The sequence below is a fragment of the Podarcis filfolensis genome (genome assembly GCF_964270895.1).
Source record: "Podarcis filfolensis genome assembly, chromosome: 16".
In the NCBI taxonomy this organism is placed as follows: domain Eukaryota; kingdom Metazoa; phylum Chordata; class Lepidosauria; order Squamata; family Lacertidae; genus Podarcis; species Podarcis filfolensis.
The window spans coordinates 6,446,008-6,469,993 of NC_139620.1; the positions used below are offsets into that span (position 1 = coordinate 6,446,008).

General features: G+C 42.6%; 1 protein-coding gene and 1 long non-coding RNA gene across 9 annotated transcripts in view; one reads left to right on the forward strand and one right to left on the reverse strand.

Moving 5' to 3' along the window:
* LOC310751943 overlaps positions 1 to 23,986 on the forward strand; it is a 414,687-nt gene that overhangs the window by 108,063 nt on the left and 282,638 nt on the right. The window lies entirely within an intron of this gene.
* On the reverse strand, positions 1,471 to 23,033 carry LOC310751793 (uncharacterized protein). 7 transcript variants are annotated; one of them, XM_083591458.1, is made up of 4 exons: positions 18,645 to 18,795; positions 17,625 to 17,727; positions 7,517 to 7,617; positions 1,471 to 2,915 (listed from the first exon to the last, which is right to left on the reverse strand). In XM_083591458.1, the coding sequence occupies exon 4, from the start codon at positions 2,738 to 2,740 to the stop codon at positions 1,688 to 1,690; it is 1,053 nt and encodes a 350-aa protein (XP_083447584.1). In that variant the 5' UTR covers positions 2,741 to 2,915; positions 7,517 to 7,617; positions 17,625 to 17,727; positions 18,645 to 18,795; the 3' UTR covers positions 1,471 to 1,687. The 7 variants fall into 7 exon arrangements, 5 of the variants coding, with proteins under 5 accessions (XP_083447584.1, XP_083447586.1, XP_083447583.1 ...); XM_083591460.1 differs by lacking the exons at positions 17,625 to 17,727; positions 18,645 to 18,795 and adding an exon at positions 21,385 to 23,033; XM_083591457.1 differs by lacking the exons at positions 17,625 to 17,727; positions 18,645 to 18,795 and adding an exon at positions 21,277 to 23,033.

The window sequence follows — 23,986 nt, forward strand, 5'->3', positions numbered from 1 at the left end:
TCAGTGACCCAAGGCTGTCAGAAGGGCCATGCTTTGAAATCCCTGTAATTACCCAGACTTCTTTGTTTACAATGCCAGATCACAATCTCGGTGTAATAGAAGGGACAACACCCTGCTTGCTCCTTTCATGTTGCTTGTCATGGGTCAGGAGGAAACAAAATTAATTGCTTCTAGCCTGATTCTTCAGAAAAGGTCCTTCTTGCTGCTTCTGGGTGCTTCTGCCGTGCATGGGAGAATCTGTGTTGTATCCAAGTTCCATCCTGCACAGAGTAGGCCAGGCATGGCTAATCTTGGCCCTCCAGCTGTTTTAGGACTACAGTTCCCATCATCCCTGACCACTGGTGCTGTTAGCTAGGGATGATGGGAGTTGTAGTCCCAAAACAGCTGGAGGGCCAAGTTTGGCCATGCCTGGAGTAGACCCATTGAAATTCAAGTCCGTCCTTTCCCATGGGTCTACTCTATAATGTTGTATACACTATAATGTTGTATACAGCACTCTGTCCATTTCAGTTTCTTTTTTTCTAGTTTTCAGTACAATTTACTAATTTCATAATCATCTATCTATAATCTTTGCCATCCTCAGAATAGCACCCTGAATGTTAATGGGCATGACTTAGCTTATGGCAATCAGTCTTAAGCATTTTGCTGATCATTTCTTCTAAAGAGGTGTCAATCACATGCCATCACCCCTTGAAGTGTTTAAAGCTAAACCCCTAGCTTAGTTATTATATGGGGCTCAGATTTGGCCAGACACTGACCTTGGATCTACAGAAGCTGTTCAATCTAAATTCCTAAGGCAATTTTTTCCCTGTTCCATCCTGTGTTCCAAATTCTTCATTGCACTTAGACGCTAATTCCCCTCTGCTGAATTACAGATTTGGCACAGGAACCCACTGGTCTACTACCCTTAGTATCGCAAGATTGTCAAGAGAGTGCTCAGACTAAAATTGCCAACCAAATTTGTGGAAGTGTGAATTTCTAATTATAGGTGTGTTTTAGCTCAGATATTCATTTGGGAAGTACACATTAGGCGGGCACACGTTGAAATGTGAATTGAAGCAAATCCCACTCATCCCCATTTTGAAACTGGGGAGAAAATAAGAACCTGCTGATTTAGGTCAATGGTCCATCTAGTCTCACACTCTTTTCACAGTTGCCAACCAGATGCCAATGGGAAGCCCTGACTACAACAGCAACTCTCCTCATCTGTGAGCCCCAGAAACTGGTACTCAGACGGAAACTTCTGACTATGGAGGGAGAGTGTGGCCTTGTCCTCATTTATCTATTTTTTTCTATTGCTCTTTTAAAGCCATTCAAAATGGTGGCCAGTGTTGTCTCTTGTGGGAAAGAATTCCATACTTCATCTGTGCCCTGCATTAACTTTTTTTATTAATTCATAAACAAGTCGATGGCATTTCTTAATCTCATCCCCACACATGATTGAAAGGACCCAGGAGAAGACAAGCAATCTTATGCGATGCAAAGCTTTATTGGAAACAAGGGTGTGGAATGTAGAATGTAGCTGCTCGTAACATTACTGACAGGGTGTGAATGAAAAGAATGCAGAAAAATGACATACAGATAACAAAGTTTGGCTCACCAAGGTGTGATTTGCAAAGCAATTTGTAAAGTTATGTGATTGAGAACTTTGAGAAACAAAAAACTTAATTTTCAAAGGTTCCAGACATCAAAACTTTGGGTTCACTCCATCTTGAATTGTAGGTGTGCGTGTGTGTTTCGGAGGCGATGAGCATTTCTCAGAAGAAACAATATGTACTAAGCTCAGCAATGCTTTCAAATATCTTGAGTCTTCTTGGTCTTCCTGGAGATTTCTTCTTCTTCTGGGTTTAGCATGGCCCACAACCAATAGAGCTGCCACTGTCATGCCTCCAGTGACTGGATGGGTGTGATGATCCTGAGCCGTAGTAACACGGGTCACTGGAAGCAGATCGGCAGCTGTAACGGCGCCGGTAGGCATAGCGTGGCTGGTGGCAGCTGGGAGCATAGCACGGGTCGCAGGAACTTTCGCCGTAACCGCAGCGATACCCATAACCACGTGGTTCGTGGCAGCTTCCGCCATAACCACAGACACTGCTGTATTTACGTGGCTTGTAGCAGCTGCTGCTGCCTTGGCCGGAGAGGTAACCACAACCTTGTGGCTTGTAGCAGCTTCCGCCATAACATGGGTCACAGCAGCTTCCGCCATAGCCAGAGCTGTAACCATAGCCATGTGACCCAGAGCAGCTTTTGCTGTAACTGTAGAGGGGACTATGGACACACGGTTCATAGCAGCTTCCGCTATAACCGCAGAGGGATTTATAGCCACGTGGTCCATAGCAGGATTTTCCAGAGATGTAACCATAACCTTGTGGCCTGTAGCAGCTTCCTCCATAACTGGATTGGCAGCTGTAGCCACAAGGATCATAGCAGCTCCCGCCAGAGCCAGAGATGTAGCCATAACCTTGTGGTCTGTAGCAGCTTCCTCCATAACTAGATTGGCAGCTGTAGCCACAAGGATCATAGCAGCTCCCGCCAGAGATGTAACCATAACCTTGTGGTCTGTAGCAGCTTCCTCCGTAACTGGATTGCCTGCTGTAGCCACAATGGTTATAGCAGCTTCCGCCATAGCCAGAGACATAACCATAACCTTGTGGCCTGTAGCAGCTTCCTCCATAACTGGATTGCCCACTGTAGCCAGAAGGGTTATAGCAGCTTCCGCCATAGCCAGAGACATAACCATAACCTTGTGGTCTGTAGCAGCTGCTGCCACCGTGATAGGGTCTGTAGCAGCTCGTGTGAGAGATGCTAGGGCCTGAGCTACTGATGCTTTGTGGTGTGTGGATCATTTGAAGGCCACCAGGTGGATAGTTGCTTAGAAGACTGATGCCAATCATCTTTCTTGGAAAGAGGCACACCTGAAACCCACAAAAGCAGAAAAAATCATTGGTGGGAATTATCTAGTTCAGGGGAGGACCAGCAACAAGTCGTTGTGCTCCTCTTTGCCGCCTGATTAATTTCCTTTTTTTACTTCTAACTCCCTCCACCTCCTTCTCCTAAAGAACTTCCTACTTTTCAGAACTGGCAGCAACTACTGGCGCAGCCAGACAGAGATATAGCATGGCGGGGGGCACTGGGGTAGTTGCCCCAGGTGCAAAATTCTTAGGGGTGCAAAATTTCAATACAGCTGTGCTCTTCAGTCACTGAGCTCAACTGAAAACGGCTTCTTCCATGTGAACAAGAAAGTGACCTCTCCAGACAACGGAATGACTTCTCTTTCCTTATCTCCGCAGCTGTGATCTCCTGGGTGACACGGATGTCATTAGGCAGCTGAATGTGCATGCATACTGTGTCCATTTCCCTTCCTCAATTCCACATGGTCCCAGGCACTGACAACCCATGCTATGCTACTGCAGCCAGGCAGCCACTGAGTGGGGGCCAGAGAACATTGGCAAGAGTCCCCCTGGACTTGCTCCTCCTCTTTGCAGTTGTAACAAGCCTGCTCACCTGCCCCTCACTCTGGCCCCAGATGAGATGAACAAGCAGTGGTGGCGAGAAATAGATGTAGCTGCCACTTCTGCGTAGTGGCAGGGATGCCAAAGAAGAGCAGCTACCTAGAATGGCAGTGAGAGGGTAGACTCAGGAGAGGCGGGCATTAGGGGTGTATTGTCAAAGGACTCCTGAAAACTTGGAGTCACCACCACTCCTCCTTCTTTCACACACAGATAAAAATCTATGCTCTTGTTCACCCTTTGAGTGGATGCCTTGAAATTAATGTACCCATTAGGGCAGTTCATAAAAAAACTTTTTTTTAAAAAAAAAATGCCTGCTCCAAAGGTCTTATTTTACTACACTAGGGATTATATAGCGATATCTGAAATTTCATGCATATCAGTTAATATATTGACCCTCCTCCACAAAAATAGCTGTTTACTTGGCCATTTTCCTATGTTGTGAAAGCTGAACTTTCAATTCAGTGGAGCAGGGTCAATATATTAACTGATATGCATGAAATTTCAGATATCGCTATATAATCCCTAGTCTAGTAAGATAAGACCTTTGGAGCAGGCATTTTTTAAAAAAAGTTTTTATTAACTGCCCTATTACCCATATAAATCAGGCCCATTAATTTCAATGGGTTTACACTAAATAGGATGAACACTGAATACAACTCTACGTAGTATTATAGGTGGGGCTTTTTGGGGGGTCAGTCTGGATGATATCCATGGGCCCCTTCCAGTCCTTTGATTATGTGTTTGTGAATTTAGCATCTACGAGTGGAAACCTGGTGAACCGGTCAGCCCAGTTCTTGGCCTTGGCTGGCCTCGTCAGCATCTCTAAGAGTTAGCTAAGAAGAGATTGGGGACAACTGAACATGCTTCCAGGATGGGGTAGGCATTTCCCATCTGACCTGACTGGATGCTGTATCATCCTAGGAAGGAGAACAATAGGCCAGGGGACCTAGTTTTGGTGTGTGGTGCTGGAAACTGGAGACACAGAAGCTTGCCTTGCTCTGTGCTGAATCCAAAGCTGTGGGAAGTCCCTGGGAACCTATTGTGGAGGCAAGATCTGTGGTGTGCTAATGCTGTGAACCCCTCTATCCTACGTTCAGGTTGTATATGTATGTAAATAAAACCCTGTACCCCAAAGGCACCACAGTCTCCGCCGACCTTTGTTCCAAGGAAACTGAACCCTGGGTAAGTGCTGGAACCAATGGACTCTCTCGCAGCTCTGAGATGAGGACACATGCAATGGTATTTATAAATGTGCATGTAGGCCACAATGTTTTGGGGGAGATGCATAGCCCACACAAGGAACTTGCATATCACAGCCTACAATCGCAATACAATTCAAACCAAAAGGAGGTGATTGAAGTAGTAGCTGCAGATAAAACAAAAAAAAATTTTTCTTTCCAGTAGCACCTTAAAGACCAACTAAGTTAGTTCTTGGTATGAGCTTTCGTGTGCATGCACACTTCGTCAGATACCTATCTGACGAAGTGTGCATGCACACGAAAGCTCATACCAAGAACTAACTTAGTTGGTCTTTAAGGTGCTACTGGAAAGAAAAAAATTTTTTTGTTTTGACTATGGCAGACCAACACAGCTACCTTTCTGTAGCTGCAGATAGTTCTTTTAAAACATGGGGGCAGTTAAAAACAAGACAGCAGTACAGTTTCGAGCAGCTAAAACCTTGTACCTTGTGAATCAGCTCTCCAGTTCAGGAAATGAAGATCTACATTAGAGGGGAAAGTGGCCAAGATAAGCATTTTAGAAATAAACAAATAAATAAAAGTGCTTAAAGATTTGCACAGTTGAGTCTGTCAGGGAAGTTTGGCTGACCTGACCAGTGCTTTCACTTTTGAGAGGACCCTCTACACCTCACTTTGCTTCATTCCCTTGTGATTCTCCATGAGACATTTTGCCTTCCAAAGCCTTCAGCCTTGGAGGGAAGGATGAATCCACAAAATAGGCAGCCAATGGATTAACAGACTTACTACTAAATTGCCTAGAACCTTCTACATGAGCACTTGTGGCTACTTTGCACTTAATCCTCTCATTAGTACATCTATTCTGGTTGGCAACGAGAATGTAAGGATGCATTGCTTCCATTTCTGCTCTGTGTTCCATGGAATCATAGAATCGTAGAATTGGAAGAGACCCCAAGGATCATGTGGTTCGACCTCCTGCAATGCAGGAATGTCAACTAGATCATACATGACAGATGGCCATCCAACCTCTGCTTTAAAACCTCCAAGGAAGGAGAGTCCACAACCTCTTGTGGGAGTATGTTCTACTGTTGAACAGCTCTTACTGTCATAAAGTTATTGCTGCTGTTTAGCCAGACACTCCTTTCTTGTAACTTGAATCCATTGGTTTAGTTCCTAGCCTCTGGAGCAGGAAACAACAAACTTACTCATCTTCCATGTGACAGCTGTTTAGATATTTGGCAATGGCTAGCCTATCTCCTTTCAGTCTCCTCTTTACTAGACTAAACATAACCAGTACCCTCAACCATTCCTCATTGGGCTTGATTTCCAGACCCTTGATCATCTTTGAATCCCGCGACAGGGTGAGCTCCCGTTGCTCGGTCCCTGCTCCTGCCAACCTAGCAGTTCGAAAGCACGTCAAAGTGCAAGTAGATAAATAGGTACCGCTGTGGCGGGAAGGTAAACGGCGTTTCCATGCGCTGCTCTGGTTCTCCAGAAGCGGCTTAGTCATGCTGGCCACATGACCCAGAAGCTGTATGCCGGCTCCCTTGGCCTATAGAGCGAGATGAGCGCTGCAACCCCAGAGTTGGCCACGACTGGACCTAACGGTCAGGGGTCCCTTTACCTTTATCCTATCTCCTTTTAGTCTCCTCTTTACTAGACTAAACATAACCAGTTCCCTCAGCTGTTCCTCATTGGGCTTGATTTCCAGACCCTTGATAATCTCGGTTACCCTCCTCTGGACATGTTCCAGCTTGTCCATATCCTTCTTAAATTGTGGTGCCCAGAACTGGACACGATATTCCAGGCGAAGCACCATTCCCATTCCTTTGCCATTTGTCTTCTGTCAAAACCAACATTACTCATTTCACTGTCCACTGCGGTGGAATTACATGATGCACACCATTAATTACGCAAGTTAAATTGTCCATACGTTATTCCACCCTCTTTATTTCAATGTAAAAGAAACACAAGGCAAGCGGGAAAGAGAAACCTAATCCATTATGAATTGCTCACGGTTTGAAAGCAGCAACAATAATGAATCTCAATCCTATTCCCTGGATTAATCTCTGTTTCAGATATAGCATGATAAAGCAAACATCATCTGCTTCTAGATTCAGGTAGGTAGCTGTGTTGGTCTGATGCAGTTGCTGAATTACAACTTATTACCAAACTGAAAACTATGGAGAGACCTGGTCTGAACAGAGATATTGGATTCTTGTCTCATTACATATGCTAAAGCTGTTTTTGGTCATTTGCATATTATCCCTTGCTTTTTCTTGTAGGACTAATTGCAGTCGTTAACAGTCATCAACAGGTTTACCATACCCATTGAGCCTATCACCCATCTCCTACTACCCTTCTGAGAAATACCCCTCCCCACCCTCTCACTATATATAGGGGTCCGGTGACTTCTGTTTCAGAGTATCTGAAGAAGTGTACATGCACATGAAAGCTTATACCAGAACAAACTTAGCTGGTCTATATAAGGTGCTACTGGACAATTTTTTATTTTTATTTTTATATCATCTGCTTCTATTTCTCTTTTTGTCAGAATTCTTTGACATCCCTGCAGTTTCAACAGCTTTCTAGGGTCTCCATCCAAGGTCTTTCTTGCTACCTGCTCCCTTAGAATAAAAAATAAAAAATGGAAGGCCGGAATATCTCTTGTGCAAAGCATGCCAATATGCTCTGCTACTAACTTATGACCCATCCCCAATTAACCTTGGCTCCCACCCCCAGTTTTTAAAAAATATATGCACAGAAGCAGTTCACAAATTTTAAAAGCATGAATCAACTTGGGCCTACCTTGATGTCTGAAGAGATATTTCAGATGAGATCTTTTTCTGGAATACTGTTCACCCAGGAGTTCTTTTTTATAGATCTTCACACAGCCTAAGGGACCTCATCTACAAAAAGAAAATCTAATTAGATGTCAACCCAGTGTTCATACTAATCTCATATACTGGTTTAGTGCTTTTGCGCCTTATTAATTTGCAGTTAACATGCTTCTCTACCCTTGTAATTTTAGACTCGCTGGAGAAGGTATTTGCACTATGTTATTAATACTTTCCCTAAATCCATGCAAACAGACAGGAGTTCTGGGAGATGTATCCCTGGCTAACATGCATTATTTGCACCAGGTATCTCAAACGAGATCAAATAAAGTAAAGAAAACGAGAGGGTAACTTTTTTGAAGGCATCTCTTCAAAAGTTTTTTTTTTTTTTTTGAAGGCATCTCTTCAAAAGCTCTTAGCTTGATGCTAAGGTAAGCCTCAAAGCCACAACCTGGACATTATAGTTTATAACAAGAGGGACACGGGTGGTGCTGTGGGTTAAACCACAGAGCCTAGGACTTGCCAATCAGAAGGTCGGAGGATCGAATCCCCGCGACGGGGTGAGCTCCCGTTGCTCGGTCCCTGCTCCTGCCAACCTAGCAGTTCGAAAGCATGTCAAAGTGCAAGTAGATAAATAGGTACTGCTCTGGCAGGAAGGTAAACAGCGTTTCCATGCGCTGCTCTGGTTCGCCAGAAGCAGCTTAGTCATGCTGGCCACATGATCCGGAAACTGAACGCCAGCTCCCTCAGCCAGTAAAGCGAGATGAGTGCCGCAACCCCAGAGTCGGCCACGACTGGACCTAACAGTCAGGGGTTCCTTTACCTTTAGCTTTTATGGGGAGGACATTCTATAAGATGTAATATAGGAACCTAGGAAGTTGTCTTATATCTAGTCAGAACATTGGTCCATATAGCTCAGTATTGCCTACACTGATTTGCAACAACTCTCCATAGTTTCAAAAAGGATCTTTCCCAGCCCTAGGTGGAGATGCTGGTGATTGATGAACTTGAAGTCATGGTTTTGAGTTAAAAGAAAGGAGATTCCAATTCAGCATCAGGAAGAGAGTTGTGGACTTTCTTTCTGCCCTGGGTGCTTTGGTTGTGATTCCTGCATTGCCAGGCGTTGGACTGGATGACCCTTGGGATACCTCTACAACTCTACAATTTTATGACTCTACATTAGTAAATAGTTTATTCACTAGGTGGCACTGGACTCAGTTGTAGATGGGTGGAGTTGGATGTTTCTGGTGTCTTGTTTAAGAGAAGACAGTGGAGGCAGAACATAGCCATTACAACAACCTAAGAGCCCTGCTGAATCAGCTCAATGACCCATCTAGTCCAGCATTCTGTTTTCACAATAGGGACATGGATGGCGCTGTGGTCTAAACCACTGAGCCTCTTGGGCTTGCTGATCAGAAAGTCGGCGCTTCTAATCCCCATGACAGGGTGAGCTCCTGTTGCTCTGTCCCAGCTCCTGCCAATTTAGCAGTTCGAAAGCACGCCAGTGCAAGTAGATAAATAGGTACCACTGTGGCGGGAAGGTAAACGGCATTTCCGTGCACTCTGGTTTCCATCAAGGTGTCCCGTTGCACCAGAAGCAGTTTAGTCATGCTGGCTAGATGACACAGAAAGCTGTCTGTGGACAAACACCAGCTCCCTCGGCCTGAAAGCGAGATGAGTGCCGCAAACTCATAGTCACCTCTGACTGGACTTAACTGTCCAGGGGTCCTTTACCTTTACCTTTTACCTTTTCACAGTGGCCAACCAGGTGCCCCTGGGTGAAGTCCACAAGCAGGACCTGAACACAAGAGCACTCTGCTCTCCTGCAATTTCCAGGAACTGGTACAGTGGTACCTCTGGTTATGAACTTAATTCATTCTGGAGGTCCATTCTTAACCTGAAACCGTTCTTAACCTGAGGTACCACTTTAGCTAATCGGGCCTCCCGCTGCTGCCGGTGTGCAATTTCTGTTCTCATCCTGAGGTAAAGTTCTTAACCCGAGGTACTACTTCCAGGTTAGCAGAGTCTGTAACCCGAAGTGTTTGTAACCCAAGGTGTTTGTAACCCGAGGTACCACTGTATTCAGAAGTACATCAGAACATAAAATGGGCCTTGTGCAGGTTGTGGTGGTGGTGGTATGTGTGTTGTTGTTGTTTTTCTGGAAAGATCAGTAAGAAAAATGGGATGTAACAGACTTAAATTTGAGCACCAGCAAAACAGAACAGAAAGGCCTATTCTGCCCATCCGTATCAATGACCAAGAGCACATTTAGTTGTGGGGATTATTGTGTTAGTTTCCCTGGTTATAACTTTAGCTCTTCTGTCCTGGTTTTGAACATACGCACTACATTACCTGGTCCATAATGGAGCTGTGTGGCTTTCCGATCGATGTATTGTCATGTCATTCACAGCAGTGGATGTGGTGAGACACAACAGCAGGTGTCATTCTGGACATGTCACCATCCACCACCCTTTATACATAGGAACACTTCCTCATGATGCACCCAGGAAAGTGGTGGGAAATAACTGCATGTCTTCATATATCCTCAAATTCCACCCCATGGTTTTCCAGGGCAATGGGGTTGCAAACAGTTTTGTTTTGTTTTTCTGGAAGCAGTTAACACAGAAAGGAGTGCTGAACTTCTGCTACATTTCCAGAAGTGGCTTTTACACTGTGTGAATGCAAAATAATAATAATAATAATAATAATAATAATAATAATAATAATAATAATAGCAGGTAAGGACAGAGGTGCCATCTTCTCAAGATGATTGAGGGGGGCCTGAGGCAACATCCTGACATCATGTGTGTCATGTTGCAAGGAGCCAGGAGACGGAACTGAACACCCTCTGAACATTAAGGGGCCCAGACCCTCAAAAAAACCACAACCATTGGGGTGGGCAACAGTGCCTCAGCCCCTAGGAGCTGGCACATATGGGTAAGGAAATGTTGGGGAAATGGAACAAAGTGTTCTCCGAATGCTGCCATACTGTTGTGGGTCAGCCACCACTTTTGATGGTTGGAGGCAACCAACAATGACCCAGAATTGGGACAAAGAAATACACAACATGAGCCTGTTTCCCCATACCTTGGAAGAGGAGGTTGTCACACATATGGCCAGCATGAAGGTTGGAAGAGGAATCCATTTTAAGCAGATTTCCACATGGGAATTGACTCTTCCAACCCAGAATCATAGAACTGTTAGAAGGGAGTTAGAAGGGACCCCAACCTGTTGCAATGCAAGAACCACAGCTAAAGAATACAGAATCATAGAGCGATTCGACTGACTTGAGCTCTTCTTGCAGTAGACCACTTATTTTATTGAATGCTTGCCTATATCCAAATTCACGGACATTTTTCAATGCCTGTAGCACCTCGGCTTACGTTACCCATGGGTAATGTAAACTTTGGGTTGCGAAAGCGGCAAACCCAGAAGTGTTTTGCCGTGCGCACATGCGCAGAAGCGGTCCCTCTGGTTGCAGAAACCTCGGGATCCGACCGGAGCTCCAGAATGGATCCCGTCCACAACCGGAGGTACCACTGTATTATTTTTAAAATGGATGACTAGTAGAATGCGACAGAATTATATGCAGAAAATCACATATATCCTCAAAGTTCAAGATGTTATCAAGATGTTAGCAGCTTGGGACCAGTTTACCTGTGAGATCCCCTCACCCAATATACCTCTCCCATTCTACCACTGCAGAACTGGCACTGTTCCAGGTTGCAAATGATACCCATTTTGCCTTTGCAAGAAATTCGTCATTTAGTGTGCCAGCATCCATTCTTCAGAACCCCCTGACAATTAGCATTAGGCAGATGCCTTCACTGCACTCTTCTTGGCATCTGTTAAAAACATTTTTGTTTAAACAAGCCTGCCTAGATATCTAGAAAGTTTACATGTGTTTTAATCTGTTTTCTTGTTTGCTCTATGTTGACTTTAATTATTGTTAAAGGTTTTAAATTGCTGTTTATAACCAAGATTTATTTATTTTACTGATATTTTCAGTGTTATTCTGTTTGTAAATTGCTTTGAGTGCTTCTTCATTTGTTAAAATCAAGCCGTATATAAATGTTAATAAATAAACACATTGTGTCTAAAAGTCCCTATATTTCTGCAGCATAATTTTATATTAACATACAATTGTTGTATGCATTTGGTCCTTTAGAAATCACAAAGTGTATTATATATTACGTAATAATATGTATAATAATGCATATATAAATTATTTGTCATATAACAAAAGATTTTATTTTGAGTTTATTGGACTCCATCATAATGGCATATACAGGGCCTATCAATGATGACATGGTGTTGGAGGTGTATGTAATAAGGAAAATGCTTATTTGAAACATATATATTTATACAATGTTTGGTGTTGGTAAATGTTTTTTGGGGGGGAAATATTGGGATGTGTAAATATTATTGTGGAGAAAGTTGAAAATTTTGGAAGATAACAACTTAAACTATCTTTCTAGTATATGTGGCTTGAGAATCAATCAACACAAATGGATTATTCCCTACCCCTACATCTGCAAAAAGATTGATATTGATACATTGGAAGGACAAAAATATGCCACCCTCTTCGATCAACAGATAGATGACATGACAACTCTTGCAAACCACAAATGGATCACTTTCAGACGAAGATTATGCATGGATAAATTTAATGATATTTGGAATGTATTTATCAAAACTCTAGGGACCCATGAATCAATGTATACTTGAGGGAAACAATAAGTTTCCATATCCAACAATATAGTTGGATAAACAATAAGTTTATCCAACTATACTATATAGTTCTGCAACCTTAATAATAATAACAACAATAAAAGCAATAAACACATTCTGTAAATAAGTCCTATATTTCTGCAGCATAATTTTATATTAACATGAACTTGTTGCATGTGTATATTTTATGTGTTTGCTAATTTAGGAATTCCAGAGTGTATTATATACTATAATAATATGTATAAGAATGCATTTGATAGTTGAGAACTGTTCATATAGTGGAGCCAGCAAAGAAATCCCATAAACACATCTTTCCTTAACATCAAAGTGAGATAGGCATTAGAAGAAGAAAAATATCCATGAGGATTTAAGCAAAATCCTAATCCTATATGACGTTAATGGCAGCAATTAATGTAATGTGTTGCCTTTACTTTAAGATGATAGAAGGCTAAGGATTAAGATATTTTCTTATTTCTCCCATTTAAGTTTTATTCAGGAAATCTGGAAGATCGCCATGACGATTGTGGCCTGGTTCATAGAAGGACGAGAGATGGTTTGGGTAGAACAACCTTTTTCCATCATATAATTTGAAGCGGGTGTACAAAAGGAATGGAACCAGCTATTAGTAAAATAACACAGTTCATTGTGCATGTGGAGCATCACCAGGGGCGATGCCTTCTAGACATGTGGTATTAAGAGGACCTTTTCATAACCTTCACCCACTGAAGTGGTAATTAGTTGATATTTGGCATGGTCAGAATGACAAAGTAAATGTCTGGCCCTTTCAGAAGCATAATCCAGGGATTCAATTCTGTTCTCGCTAATGAAGGTTGGCTGCCTTTTCCAGTCAATAATGGAGACACAAGATTTAATTAGAATGACGTTTCAACCTCTGCCTTAGGACTGCAGAACAACCAATCACTGGGGACTGGTTGATCAACAAATATCAGAAGCAAATGTACATGCATTTATTTCTTAAACCCCACAATCTAATGTTTCATTACAGTGGTACCTTGGTTCCCAAATGGCTTGGGTCCCAAACAAATCAGATCCCGAACATCGCAAATCCGGAAGTGAGTGTTCTGCTTTGCAAACGTTTCTTGGAAGCCAAACGTCCGATTCGGCTCTCAGTATTGGTTCCAGGGCCAATCAGACAACCAGAAGCCACACCTTGGTTTGCGAATGTTTTGGAAGTCGAACTGACTTCCAGAACAGATTGAGTTGGGAAACCAAGGTTCCACTGTATTATTATTATTATTATTATTATTATTATTATTATTATTATTATTATTTAAAACAATGAGGTGATTTTTAGCCAAATAAAAATAAATGTTGTTGTTTAGTCGTTTAGTCGTGTCCGACTCTTCGTGACCCCATGGACCAGAGCACGCCAGGCACTCCTGTCTTCCACTGTCTCCCGCAGTTGGTCAAACTCATGCTGGTAGCTTCGAGAACACTGTCCATCCATCTCGTCCTCTGTCGTCCCGTTCTCCTTGTGCCCTCCATCTTTCCCAACATCAGGGTCTTTTCCAGGGAGTCTTCTCTTCGCATGAGGTGGCCAAAGTATTGGAGCCTCAGCTTCAGGATCTGTCCTTCCAGTGAGCACTCAGGGCTGATTTCCTTCAGAATGGATAGGTTTGATCTTCTTGCAGTCCATGGGACTCTCAAGAGTCTCCTCCAGCATCACAATTCAAAAGCATCAATTCTACAGCGATCAGCCTTCTTTATGGTCCAGCTCTCACTTCCATACATCACTACTGGGAAAACCATAGCTTGAACTATACGGACCTTTGTTGGCAAGGTGATGTCTCTACTTTTTAAGATGCTGTCTAGGTTTGTCATTGCTTTTCTCCCAAAATAAATATTAGATACCCACAAACAGGGCATGGGTGGGACAGCAGTTCTCCTTCCTTCACAAGCACCAAATGTTGGTCTATTTTCATTGAAAAGGTACATGTCAATATGATCAAATCAATAAAGAAGTGGGAGGGAGTCATCAGAGAAGCTAAAGGGAATGACTACATAACCCATGAAGCACTGCAGGTGTGACCAAAATGCATACATGCAGCTACCAATTTGAAACGAGAAACTGCTAATTTCAGCAGCAATTTGTGAGGCACAAGGTCCTGATGTTCTCTCTTCTAGTTCTCTTTGAAAGTTTTCTTTTAAGTAATGAGAATGTAAATGCTCAAGTCTGGGGGGTGGAGTTGGGAAAGCTGTTTGGTCTTTGGTCCACATACATTTAGGGTAAAATTCAGATTCTAGCAAATCCTGCCAGAAGGAAAAAGGTCAATGTTCTCAAAACTGATCCCAAAGATTAGACAAAACAAAGAACATCTTCACACATAGCACAAAATTAATGTGATGGACTCAAGCTTAGATGGCCTGGTTTTAAAAGGAGAATTGACACATTTATGGGGTATCGGTCTATCAATGATCATTGGCTAAATTGAGCCAGTAATTAAAGTGTTGGTCTAGGGTTCAAATCCTCCACTCGGCCACAAAGCTCACTGGGTCTCCTTGAGTCGTTCACTATCTCTTATGCAACATCCACACAGTTACATGGCTTCGGCCTGGTATACCTGAAGGAGTGTCTCCACCCCCATCGCTCAGCCCGGACACTGAGGTCCAGCTCCAAGGGGCTTCTGGCGGTTCCCTCACTGTGAGAAGCAAAGCTACAGGGAACCAGGCAGAGGGCCTTCTCGGTAGTAGCAGCCGCCCTGTGAAACAACCTCCTGTCAGATGTCAAGGAAATAAACAACTATCTGACTTTTAGAAGACATCTGAAGGCAGCCCTGTTTGGGGAAGCTTTTAATATTTGATGAATTATTGTATTTTAATATTTTGCTGGAAGCTACCAAGAGGGGCTAGGGAAACCCAGCCAGATGGGCGGGCTATAAATAAATTATTATTAGTAGTAGTAGTAGTAGTAGTAGTAGTAGTATTAGTAGTAAGGTGCCACTCTAAACAGCAATGGCTTAACAAACTACATCTCCTATAATTGTTTGGGGTAAGCCATGCTTTTTTAAAGTGGTATCACAATGTTTTAAATACAGTGGTACCTCGGGTTACATACGCTTCAGGTTACAGACTCCGCTAACCCAGAAATAGTACCTCGGCTTAAGAACTTTGCTTCAGGATGAGAACAGAAATCGTGCTCCGGCGGTGCGGCGGCAGCAGGAGGTCCCATTAGCTAAAGTGGTGCTTCAGGTTAAGAACAGTTTCAGGTTAAGGACCTCCGGAAAGAATTAAGTACTTAACCCAAGGTACCACTGTATATGACATGGACTGAGTCTTCGCCTACTTCAAAGGATTGTGGTGAGGACAAAATGGGGGAAATCGCCTGGCTGAAAGAATGGCTGCTTCTTGAAAACACAGACATTTTGGATCTAGAAGGTTTTAATAATGTTTTTGGGTGGCATGCATATTTGTGGTACGACACGGTTAAAGCTCACAAAGCATTCAAAAACCATATTGTCAGGAAAGCATTGTTTAATGTTTGGATAAGATATAAAGACTTACTGGAGAATAAAACCCCAAGGTGGTTGTCACCAATGGAAGCAAAGGCACTGAAAAAATCCAATATGGAGGCCAAATGGCCGAAATATTGGGAAATATTGGAACAAGAAGGAGACAAACTGAAATTGCAGAGTTTCGAGAAATTAAAAGACAAGGTGCGAGATTGGCTTCATTATTTTCAAATAAGAGAGGCCTATAATTCGGATAAAAAAATAGGCTTCCAGGTGGAAAAATCAAAATTGGAAACTGAATTGTTAGAACCCAAAACTAAAACACTTTCAAGAATGTATAACTTGCTGCTAAAATGGAACACGCAGGATGAAACAGTTAAATCTGCTATGATTAAATGGGCACAAGATGTTGGTCATAACATCATGTTTGCTGACTGGGAACAGTTGTGGACCACAGGTATGAAATTTACGGCATGTAATGCCCTAAGAGAGAATATTATGAAAATGATATACAGGTGGTACATGACACCAGTCAAGCTTGCAAAAATCTATCATTTGCCCGATAATAAATGTTGGAAGTGTAAAGAAAATGAAGGAACATTCTTTCACCTTTGGTGGACGTGCCCAAAGATTAAGGCTTTCTGGGAGATGATTTATAACGAAATGAAAAAAGTATTTAAATATACCGTACATTCCTTAAGAAGCCAGAGGCCTTTCTCTTGGGCATGGTCGGCCAATTGGTGCCAAAGAAGGACAGAACTTTCTTTATGTATGCAACAACAGCAGCAAGAATTCTCATCGTAAAGTATTGGAAGACACAAGAGCTACCCACCCTGGAAGAGTGGCAGATGAAGCTGATGGACTATATGGAATTGGCGGAAATGACTGGCAGAATCCGAGACCTGGGAGAAGAGTTGGTGGAAGAAGACTGGAAGAAATTTAAAGACTATCTTCAGAAATACTGTAAAATTAATGAATGTTAAAATTATGCTTGGATTGGTAATAAGTGGTAACTAGTGACAAAAGTTAATAAGATTATGTAAAAAAATGTATTGATAAATGGTTGAAAATATTGAGGTATAATATGTTATGGCACAAAGTTAAGATATTTGAAAAAGGGTAAGAATTTGCTGAATTAAGTATGTAAATGGGAACACAAAAGGGGGGAGGTGTGAGGAGGTCAAGGATACAAGCATATGAATTTGAGGATATTGAGAAAAATGGACTTGTTTTATTTCTTTTTTCAAATTTCTTTTTTTTCTTAATTAGTTGTTTTTTGTGTATTTTGTGTGTTTTCTTTTTTGTAATGTCTATTTTTATCTGTGGTCTCTTTTTTATTCTGTGAATTTTTATTTTTCTCTTTTATAAAACTCCAATAAAATTTATTTAAAAAAACAAACAAACAAAATGGGGGAAATCGCCTAAAGGTCCTTGGAGATGTATATAATAATAATAATAATAAAGAATGAATGAACTTCAATGTTTGGTGGCAGTGTATTTTTATTTAATTTTTTAATACCAGGGATTTGGGGGCTGAGGGGAACAGCAGGTGAAGGCTATTTATTGGCGGTTGGTGTCTATTGAGACTGGTGGGGTGGAATGCACAGAAGCCAACAAATTCTGGAGCCAGAGCCAATGACAGGTGGACCCACCTGATATGAGTGTTGTCCCCACCTTCCTCTTCTTGAGTTCTACAAGGGCAACAGTGACACTAAGGAGGATGGAGCCAGCAGGCAGACCATTCACTGGACTGATTGTAAGTAAGAAGGCAGGCAGTCTGTAGGAGCTGGCTAAGGGCAAATAGAGGTTCACGGGGCAGTGGCCCCTTGCCCTGATGAACCAGCTTCCACTGTCATCCTATCCTGCTTGTGAGCTTACCTGAGATGTTTGCTTAACCTCGGTAAGGAACATGATACTCAGATAGGAGGTATTTGGTTCTGATTGGGCACTTCTCACTCTCTCTCTGTGACTTCTTAGGTTCCTCAAATTTCAACATGTAATTAATTTTTTTAATTAATTTTTATTAAATATTACAAGAATATAAAAAGAAATAGAAACAATACATAAAAATATCTATCTATGCATTCTTCAAAATGCAGACTGGAAAAGAAAAGAAACAAAAGATAGAAGGAAAGAAACAAGAAAAAGAAAGAAGAGAAAAAACACTTAATAATCAACAATACCAAATTCGTATTTCAAACATTACAATATATAAATCCTAGTTAAAATATTATAAAATTTTAGCATGTAATTAATGAGTTAAAACAGAGGTAGCTAACATATGGTATCACTCCAGATACTTTCGGGAACTCCGCTAAGCCCCTTGACCAATGGCCACTAAACAATAGGAGATGTAGTCCAACATTTTATGGAGCACCACACAGGTGAAAGGCAAATGCCTTTGGGGCTATGGGTAACTTCCATTTCAGTGAAACAAGGATCCTCACTGGAAGCCTCTGCAGTAGTAAATAGCCCAATAGGCATGATATGTGGGTCACATATACCTTGGAGCCAGCCATCTGTTTGGCTAATGCAGCTCATAAGTCTAATATATGGACTCCTGGAACACAAATGACACTTAATTTCTTAAAATTAGAGAGACTGCAAGGGTGTGATGGTGAGCCCAGCCTAAACCAAATTATCTTTCCGAAAATAAGGGAAAATATGTGGGTGCTAATTTTGGCCTTCCGGTTTATTAACCATCCACATGTACACTCTATACACCCAAGGGAAACTCTATAAGAAAGGTCAGCATCGCTGAGAACTCTCAGAAACATCTCGATGATTTCTATCAACCGTGATCCAGGTAAGTCCACTTTTGATTTATCTTACACAGAGACATGTGAAGAACATATTTAACTAAATCAATGGACCTAAGTTTGCACCATAGTGAGATACCTTCTTGAAATCAGCTAAAAGGCAGTGGGGCCAACAGATTTTAGGGAAAAGGGAACCGTCAAGGATGAATGGAATTGTGGCAAGGAATTAAGGGAGGAAATTTGAAATTCAAAACAAGAGAATTTTAGTTGCCTGTGTTGTTGTTGTTGTTGCTGTTGTTGTTGTTTATTGTTGTCATCTTCCTCCTCCTCCTCATTGTGCCTGATACATTAATGAACAACAAACACAAACACCATCAGATAACAAACTCAAAGAAAGATATGGGGTAGGGAAATCACAGTGTGTTTACTCAAAGCTAATGTGACTAAATTGAGCTTTATTCTCAAGTAAGTGAGTGTAGGATTGCAGCTTCAGAGCTGCATGCAATGTTGTGGCTTATCTGATGGGACGTGGGTGGTGCTGTAGTCTAAACCACTGAGCCTCTTGGGCTTACCGATCAGAAGGTTGGCAGTTCAAATCCCTGCGAAGGAGTGAGCTCCCGCTGCTCTGTCCCAGCTCCTGCCAACCTAGAAGTTCGAAAGCATGCCAGTGCAAGTAAATAAATAGATACCGCTGCTGTGTTTCCTTGCACTCTGGTTTCCATCATGGTGTCCTGTTACGCCAGAAGCAGTTTGGTCCTGCTGGTCACATGACCCAGAAAGCTGTCTGTGGACAAACATTGGCTCCCTTGGCCTGAAAGTGAGCTGAGTGCTACAACCCCATAGTCACCTTTGACTGGACTTAACCATCCAGGGGTCCTTTACATTTCCCTTTTACCTTGTGGCTTATCCACTCTTACCTTTCCTCTGCTCTTTCCAGGCATGGTCCATGATTTAAAGCCCTGCGTCCAGGTGCCCTTTATTTTGCTCCAGAGCATGGGTAGGCAAACTAAGGCCCAGGGGCCAGATCCAGCCCAATCACCTTCTAAATCCGGCCCACAGATGGTCCAAGAATCAATGTGTTTTTATATGAGTAGAATGTGCCCTTTGATTTAAAATGCATCTCTGGGTTGTTTCTGGGGCATAGGAATTCATTCATTCCCCCCCCCCCCCTTCAAAATATAGTCTGGTCCCCCACAAGGTCTGAGAGACAGTGGACCGGCCCCCTGCTGAAAAAGTTTGCTGACCCCTGCTCCAGAGCTTTTCCTGCAGAAACTCACTCTTTAAAGCTCAATTGGAGCAAACACGAATCTGTGGAAAACCTGAATGGACATTTGTTTCAATTCAGCTTTAATTGACATTTGCTCTGATTCAGTTTTTTTGTGGGGAAAGTTTGGGGCAAACAAACAAACAAAGGCATGCTGGGACATGCAGCTGTAAAGTGCAGACATTTGCCTGGAAAGAGCAGAGCAAAAAGTAAGTGTGGACAAGTCCTTTGTCTCATCTAGAGTAGACCAGCAGAAATGAATAGAGATGGCTAACTGAAGTGCATCTACTGTGAGCAGAATTTAGTTGGCTATCACAGTCTGGTTCTTGTCCCTGTCCTTCCACATTGGCTCAGCTATAAACCCATGCTGTCCCCATTTGCAATAATCTCAATTAACTTCACATTTAATTAAATAGAGTAATAATTGATAGATGGCAGTTAGATGCTAGGTAGACGATAAGTAGATCTACAGAACTATCTTAGGGCTGCCAGACGTCAGGAATTTATTGGACATACCCAGGATTCATCAGCCAAAAATTGATGCCCGGGCGAAATTTACGAAAATCAGTCAAAATGTCCAGGAGAGCCTGAGTGTATGGCAGCCCATTTTGGATGTATTGATTTGGCAAAAGAAAAAAGAAAAGAAAAACGAAGAAAAGCTTTGCCAAAAAAAAATAGAGCTCAACAAATTTAGTGTCCATATTTTCTCTTTTTGAAATATGGTAACCTTAATATCATCTATCTACATTTTTACATGCCTATTTCTATGTACCTCACTTTTGCTCTAAGAAAGAAAGAAAGAAAGAAAGAAAGAAAGAAAGAAAGAAAGAAAGAAAATAAATAGATGTATTAGATAACTAGACCTCTGTATCTATTGATCTCTCTGAGCTGAGAACTGCATCAAGGCAATTGGATAAACCAAACCTTGTGGATAACTTATTTCCAAGGCACACATTAGTCTAAGAGTTGACAGAGACACTTCCTTCTCAGCCCTGAAGCAATTGGTGAACCTGCACAGCAAATGGGAGTGGGCTTGATTGCTGCTGCTCCTGTTGTTCCTCTTCTTGTTGTTGTTATTCTGGTTAATAACAACAAGAACATAAGAACTAGAAATGTGGGAGACATCTGTCCATGCTGTTTCTACAAGCAAAGGACTTTCCTCTCATTTCGCTTTCTTTTACACCATTCCAGATCCACCTCCAAACCAAGAAGATGACTTGCTACAGACCCCAGGATTGCTGGAATCCATACAGCTCGAATTGGGGAGGCAACCGGGTGAGAAGCTACTGCCGCCCCTCGGGGAATAGTTCTGGCTGCCGCTACCCCCCTGGATATGGCTGTGGATCTGGATCCAGCTGTGGCCCTACTAGCTATAACTCCAGTTCCAGCTGTTACGCACCTCAGTATAGTTCCAGCTGTTGCTCGCCTCGCTACAGTTCCAGCTGCTGCCCGTCTCGGTACAGTTCCAGCTGTTATGCACCTCAGTACAGTTCCAGCTGTTGCTCACCTCACTACAGTTCCAGCTGTTGCTCACCTCAGTACAGTTCCAGCTGCTGCTCGCCTCGCTACAGTTCTAGCTGTTGCTCACCTTGTTATAGTTCCAGCTGTTGCTCACCTCGCTACAGTTCCAGCTGTTGCTCACCTCGGTATAGTTCCAGCTGTTGCTCACCTCGCTACAGTACCAGCTGCTGCTCTCCCTGCTGCAGTTCCAGCTGTTGCTCACCCCGCTACAATTCCAGCTGTTGCTCACCCCGCTACAGTTCCAGCTGTTGCTCACCACGCTATGGCTGCTCTTCAGGAAGCTGCTGCCACTCTGGTGGATACTGGAGATACCGCCGTAGCAACTCCTCCCCATGCTAAATTGGGACCGGAGCGTCATCAAGACAGGAAGACACAACACAAATAGGAACAAACGATCTGTAACAACTGAGGACAGCTTTCAAAGAACATGGGCTCCCAGATTATTTCCAATGAAGTCAGTTTTTGTGTGTGTCTTCAGTACCTCTGAAAGTCAAGAATTAAGTTTCTTACACCTTTGAATAGAGGACAGGTTCTAGATCATCCTTCACCAACCTGGTGTATTCCAGATGTTTTGGACCACAACTCCCACAAGTCCTAGCCAGCTGGGACTGTTGAGAATTGTACTCCCAAACACTTGGAGGGCATCAGGTTGTTGAAGGCTATTCTAGATGTTCTTTATTATATAGCCACTGCATATAATACAGTATATACACATTTTTCTCCTTACTAGTCTTGAGCATCCAAGAGATGCCAATAAATGATTCTGCTTGTTTCTTTTTGAGGGAGGGGGGAATAAGTATTGTACCGTGGTTTTCAAACTGTGTTCTGAGGAAACTTGGGGTTTACGGGCATTTAAAAAACAACAACACACAACATCAACCTCTGTGAGTAGAGCTAAGAGGGCAGGGAATCACTGAAGAACCAATAATTTGAAATCTCATTCTAAGAAGAAAAATCTTTTTCAGTTCCACCCCCACCCCCCTTCTATTTCGATTCACAATTCATTCACATGTTCCTTGGCATATTCCCCCCCCCCCCCAGCTTTCACAAGTTGCTGTGCTAAAGGCCCTCTCCACAACAGACATTGGAAGCACTGCTAGACAACTTTAACAGTCATGTCCCCACCAAGCTTCCTAGGATGTGTGGTTTGTGGAAGGTTCTCTCACTCTCAGAGGTACAATTCCCACAGCAACGTAACAATCGATCATTCTTCCCAGGGGACTCTGGAGGGGAATAGGAGTCTCCCAAGAAACTCCCAGCACCCTTGACAAACTATACTTCCCCAAATCATTTGAAGGAAGCCACAACTGTTTAAAGTGGCATCATAGTGCTTCAGATGTAAGGTGTGGAGGTGGCCAAAGGATAAGATATAGTTAAGAGGAGTAAGGAAACATCAAAATACACAGTGTAATGTGAACAATTGTTTTATTTTTTCCCCTCCGACAACTATGACATTTGCGCTGAAACAGCAGCATCACTTTTCATGTAGTTATAAATGACAAATGCAATGGACACACACACACACACACACACACACACACAGTGTGCAATTCAGAGATTTTCTTTGAATTAGTTTCAATGAATTGGTTAAATCAGAATTAGTTCACTCCAAGCACTCTGCTGGAACAGTGAAAATATAATTACAGCTCACCATTTAGAAGCATGTTCTTGTTGCTGTCGCCACTGTCCCAAAACAAAAGACAAAGCAAATTTAAAAGGGGATGACAAATGGTTTTCACACCACTCACATGAGAGCCAGTGTGGTATAGTGGTTAAGAGCGGTAAATTCGTAATCTGGGGTACCAGGTTCGCGTCTCCGCTCCTCCACAAGCAGCTGCTGGGTGACCTTGGGCTAGTCATGCTTCTCTGAAGTCTCTCAGCCCCACTCACCTCACAGAGTGTTTGTTGTGGGGGAGGAAGGGAAAGGAGATTGTTGGCCGCTTTGAGACTCCTTTGGGTAATGATAAAGCGGGATATCAAATCCAAACTCCTCCTCCTCCTCCTCCTCCTCCTCCTCTTCTTCTTCTTCTTCTTCTTCTTCTTCTTCTTCTTCTTCTTCTTCTTCTTCACACCTGCTCCTCCAAAACTATTTGAAAGTGTTCTCCCCAAGATAGGAACCATGAAAACCACTGCTTCTCAAACCCATTTATGGGATGGCCACCAGCTTAGGGCTATTTTGCACATTATATTGAGTAGCAGGATCATGGCAGCTTTTGTGGTTGCTCCACATCCAGCCAGTAATGTGCAGATCTTTAGCCGGTGTGAGTTTATCACATGAATTTCTGGTGAAAGCACATTCTAGAATGGCCAGAACAATTTGCATTTATGCTATCTGGCCTAAACCGCATAGCTAGAATGTGGTTTAGGCCAGTGAATGGTGGTATGAGGAAGATATGTATTGCTAAGAGGGAAAGAAATCCTCCCCTTTTTGCTTGTTGAGATTGTTCATCATGGAACAAAGGGTGGGGTGTCAGAAGAAGCCCTCAACATGATCCAGACAAGTGGCTACTGTTGGAAAGAAAATGATTTCTAGGACACAAGAGGGATCTTTGCATGTTAGTTAGGTAAGGTGGTTGTGCATGTTAGGTAGGTCAGTATGTGAGTGAGAAGGAAAGATTCCAGAGGTCAGGAGATGGCCATTCAAGATTAGATGGCATTTTGGGCACATCTAGATTGATCCATGGAGGAGAGATCTA

What these genes read in the sequence shown, in the direction of transcription:
- LOC310751793 (XM_083591460.1), bottom strand. Translation starts at nt 2,740, where the DNA reads ATGGTTATGTCTCTGGCTATGGCGGAAGCTGCTATAACCCTTCTGGCT.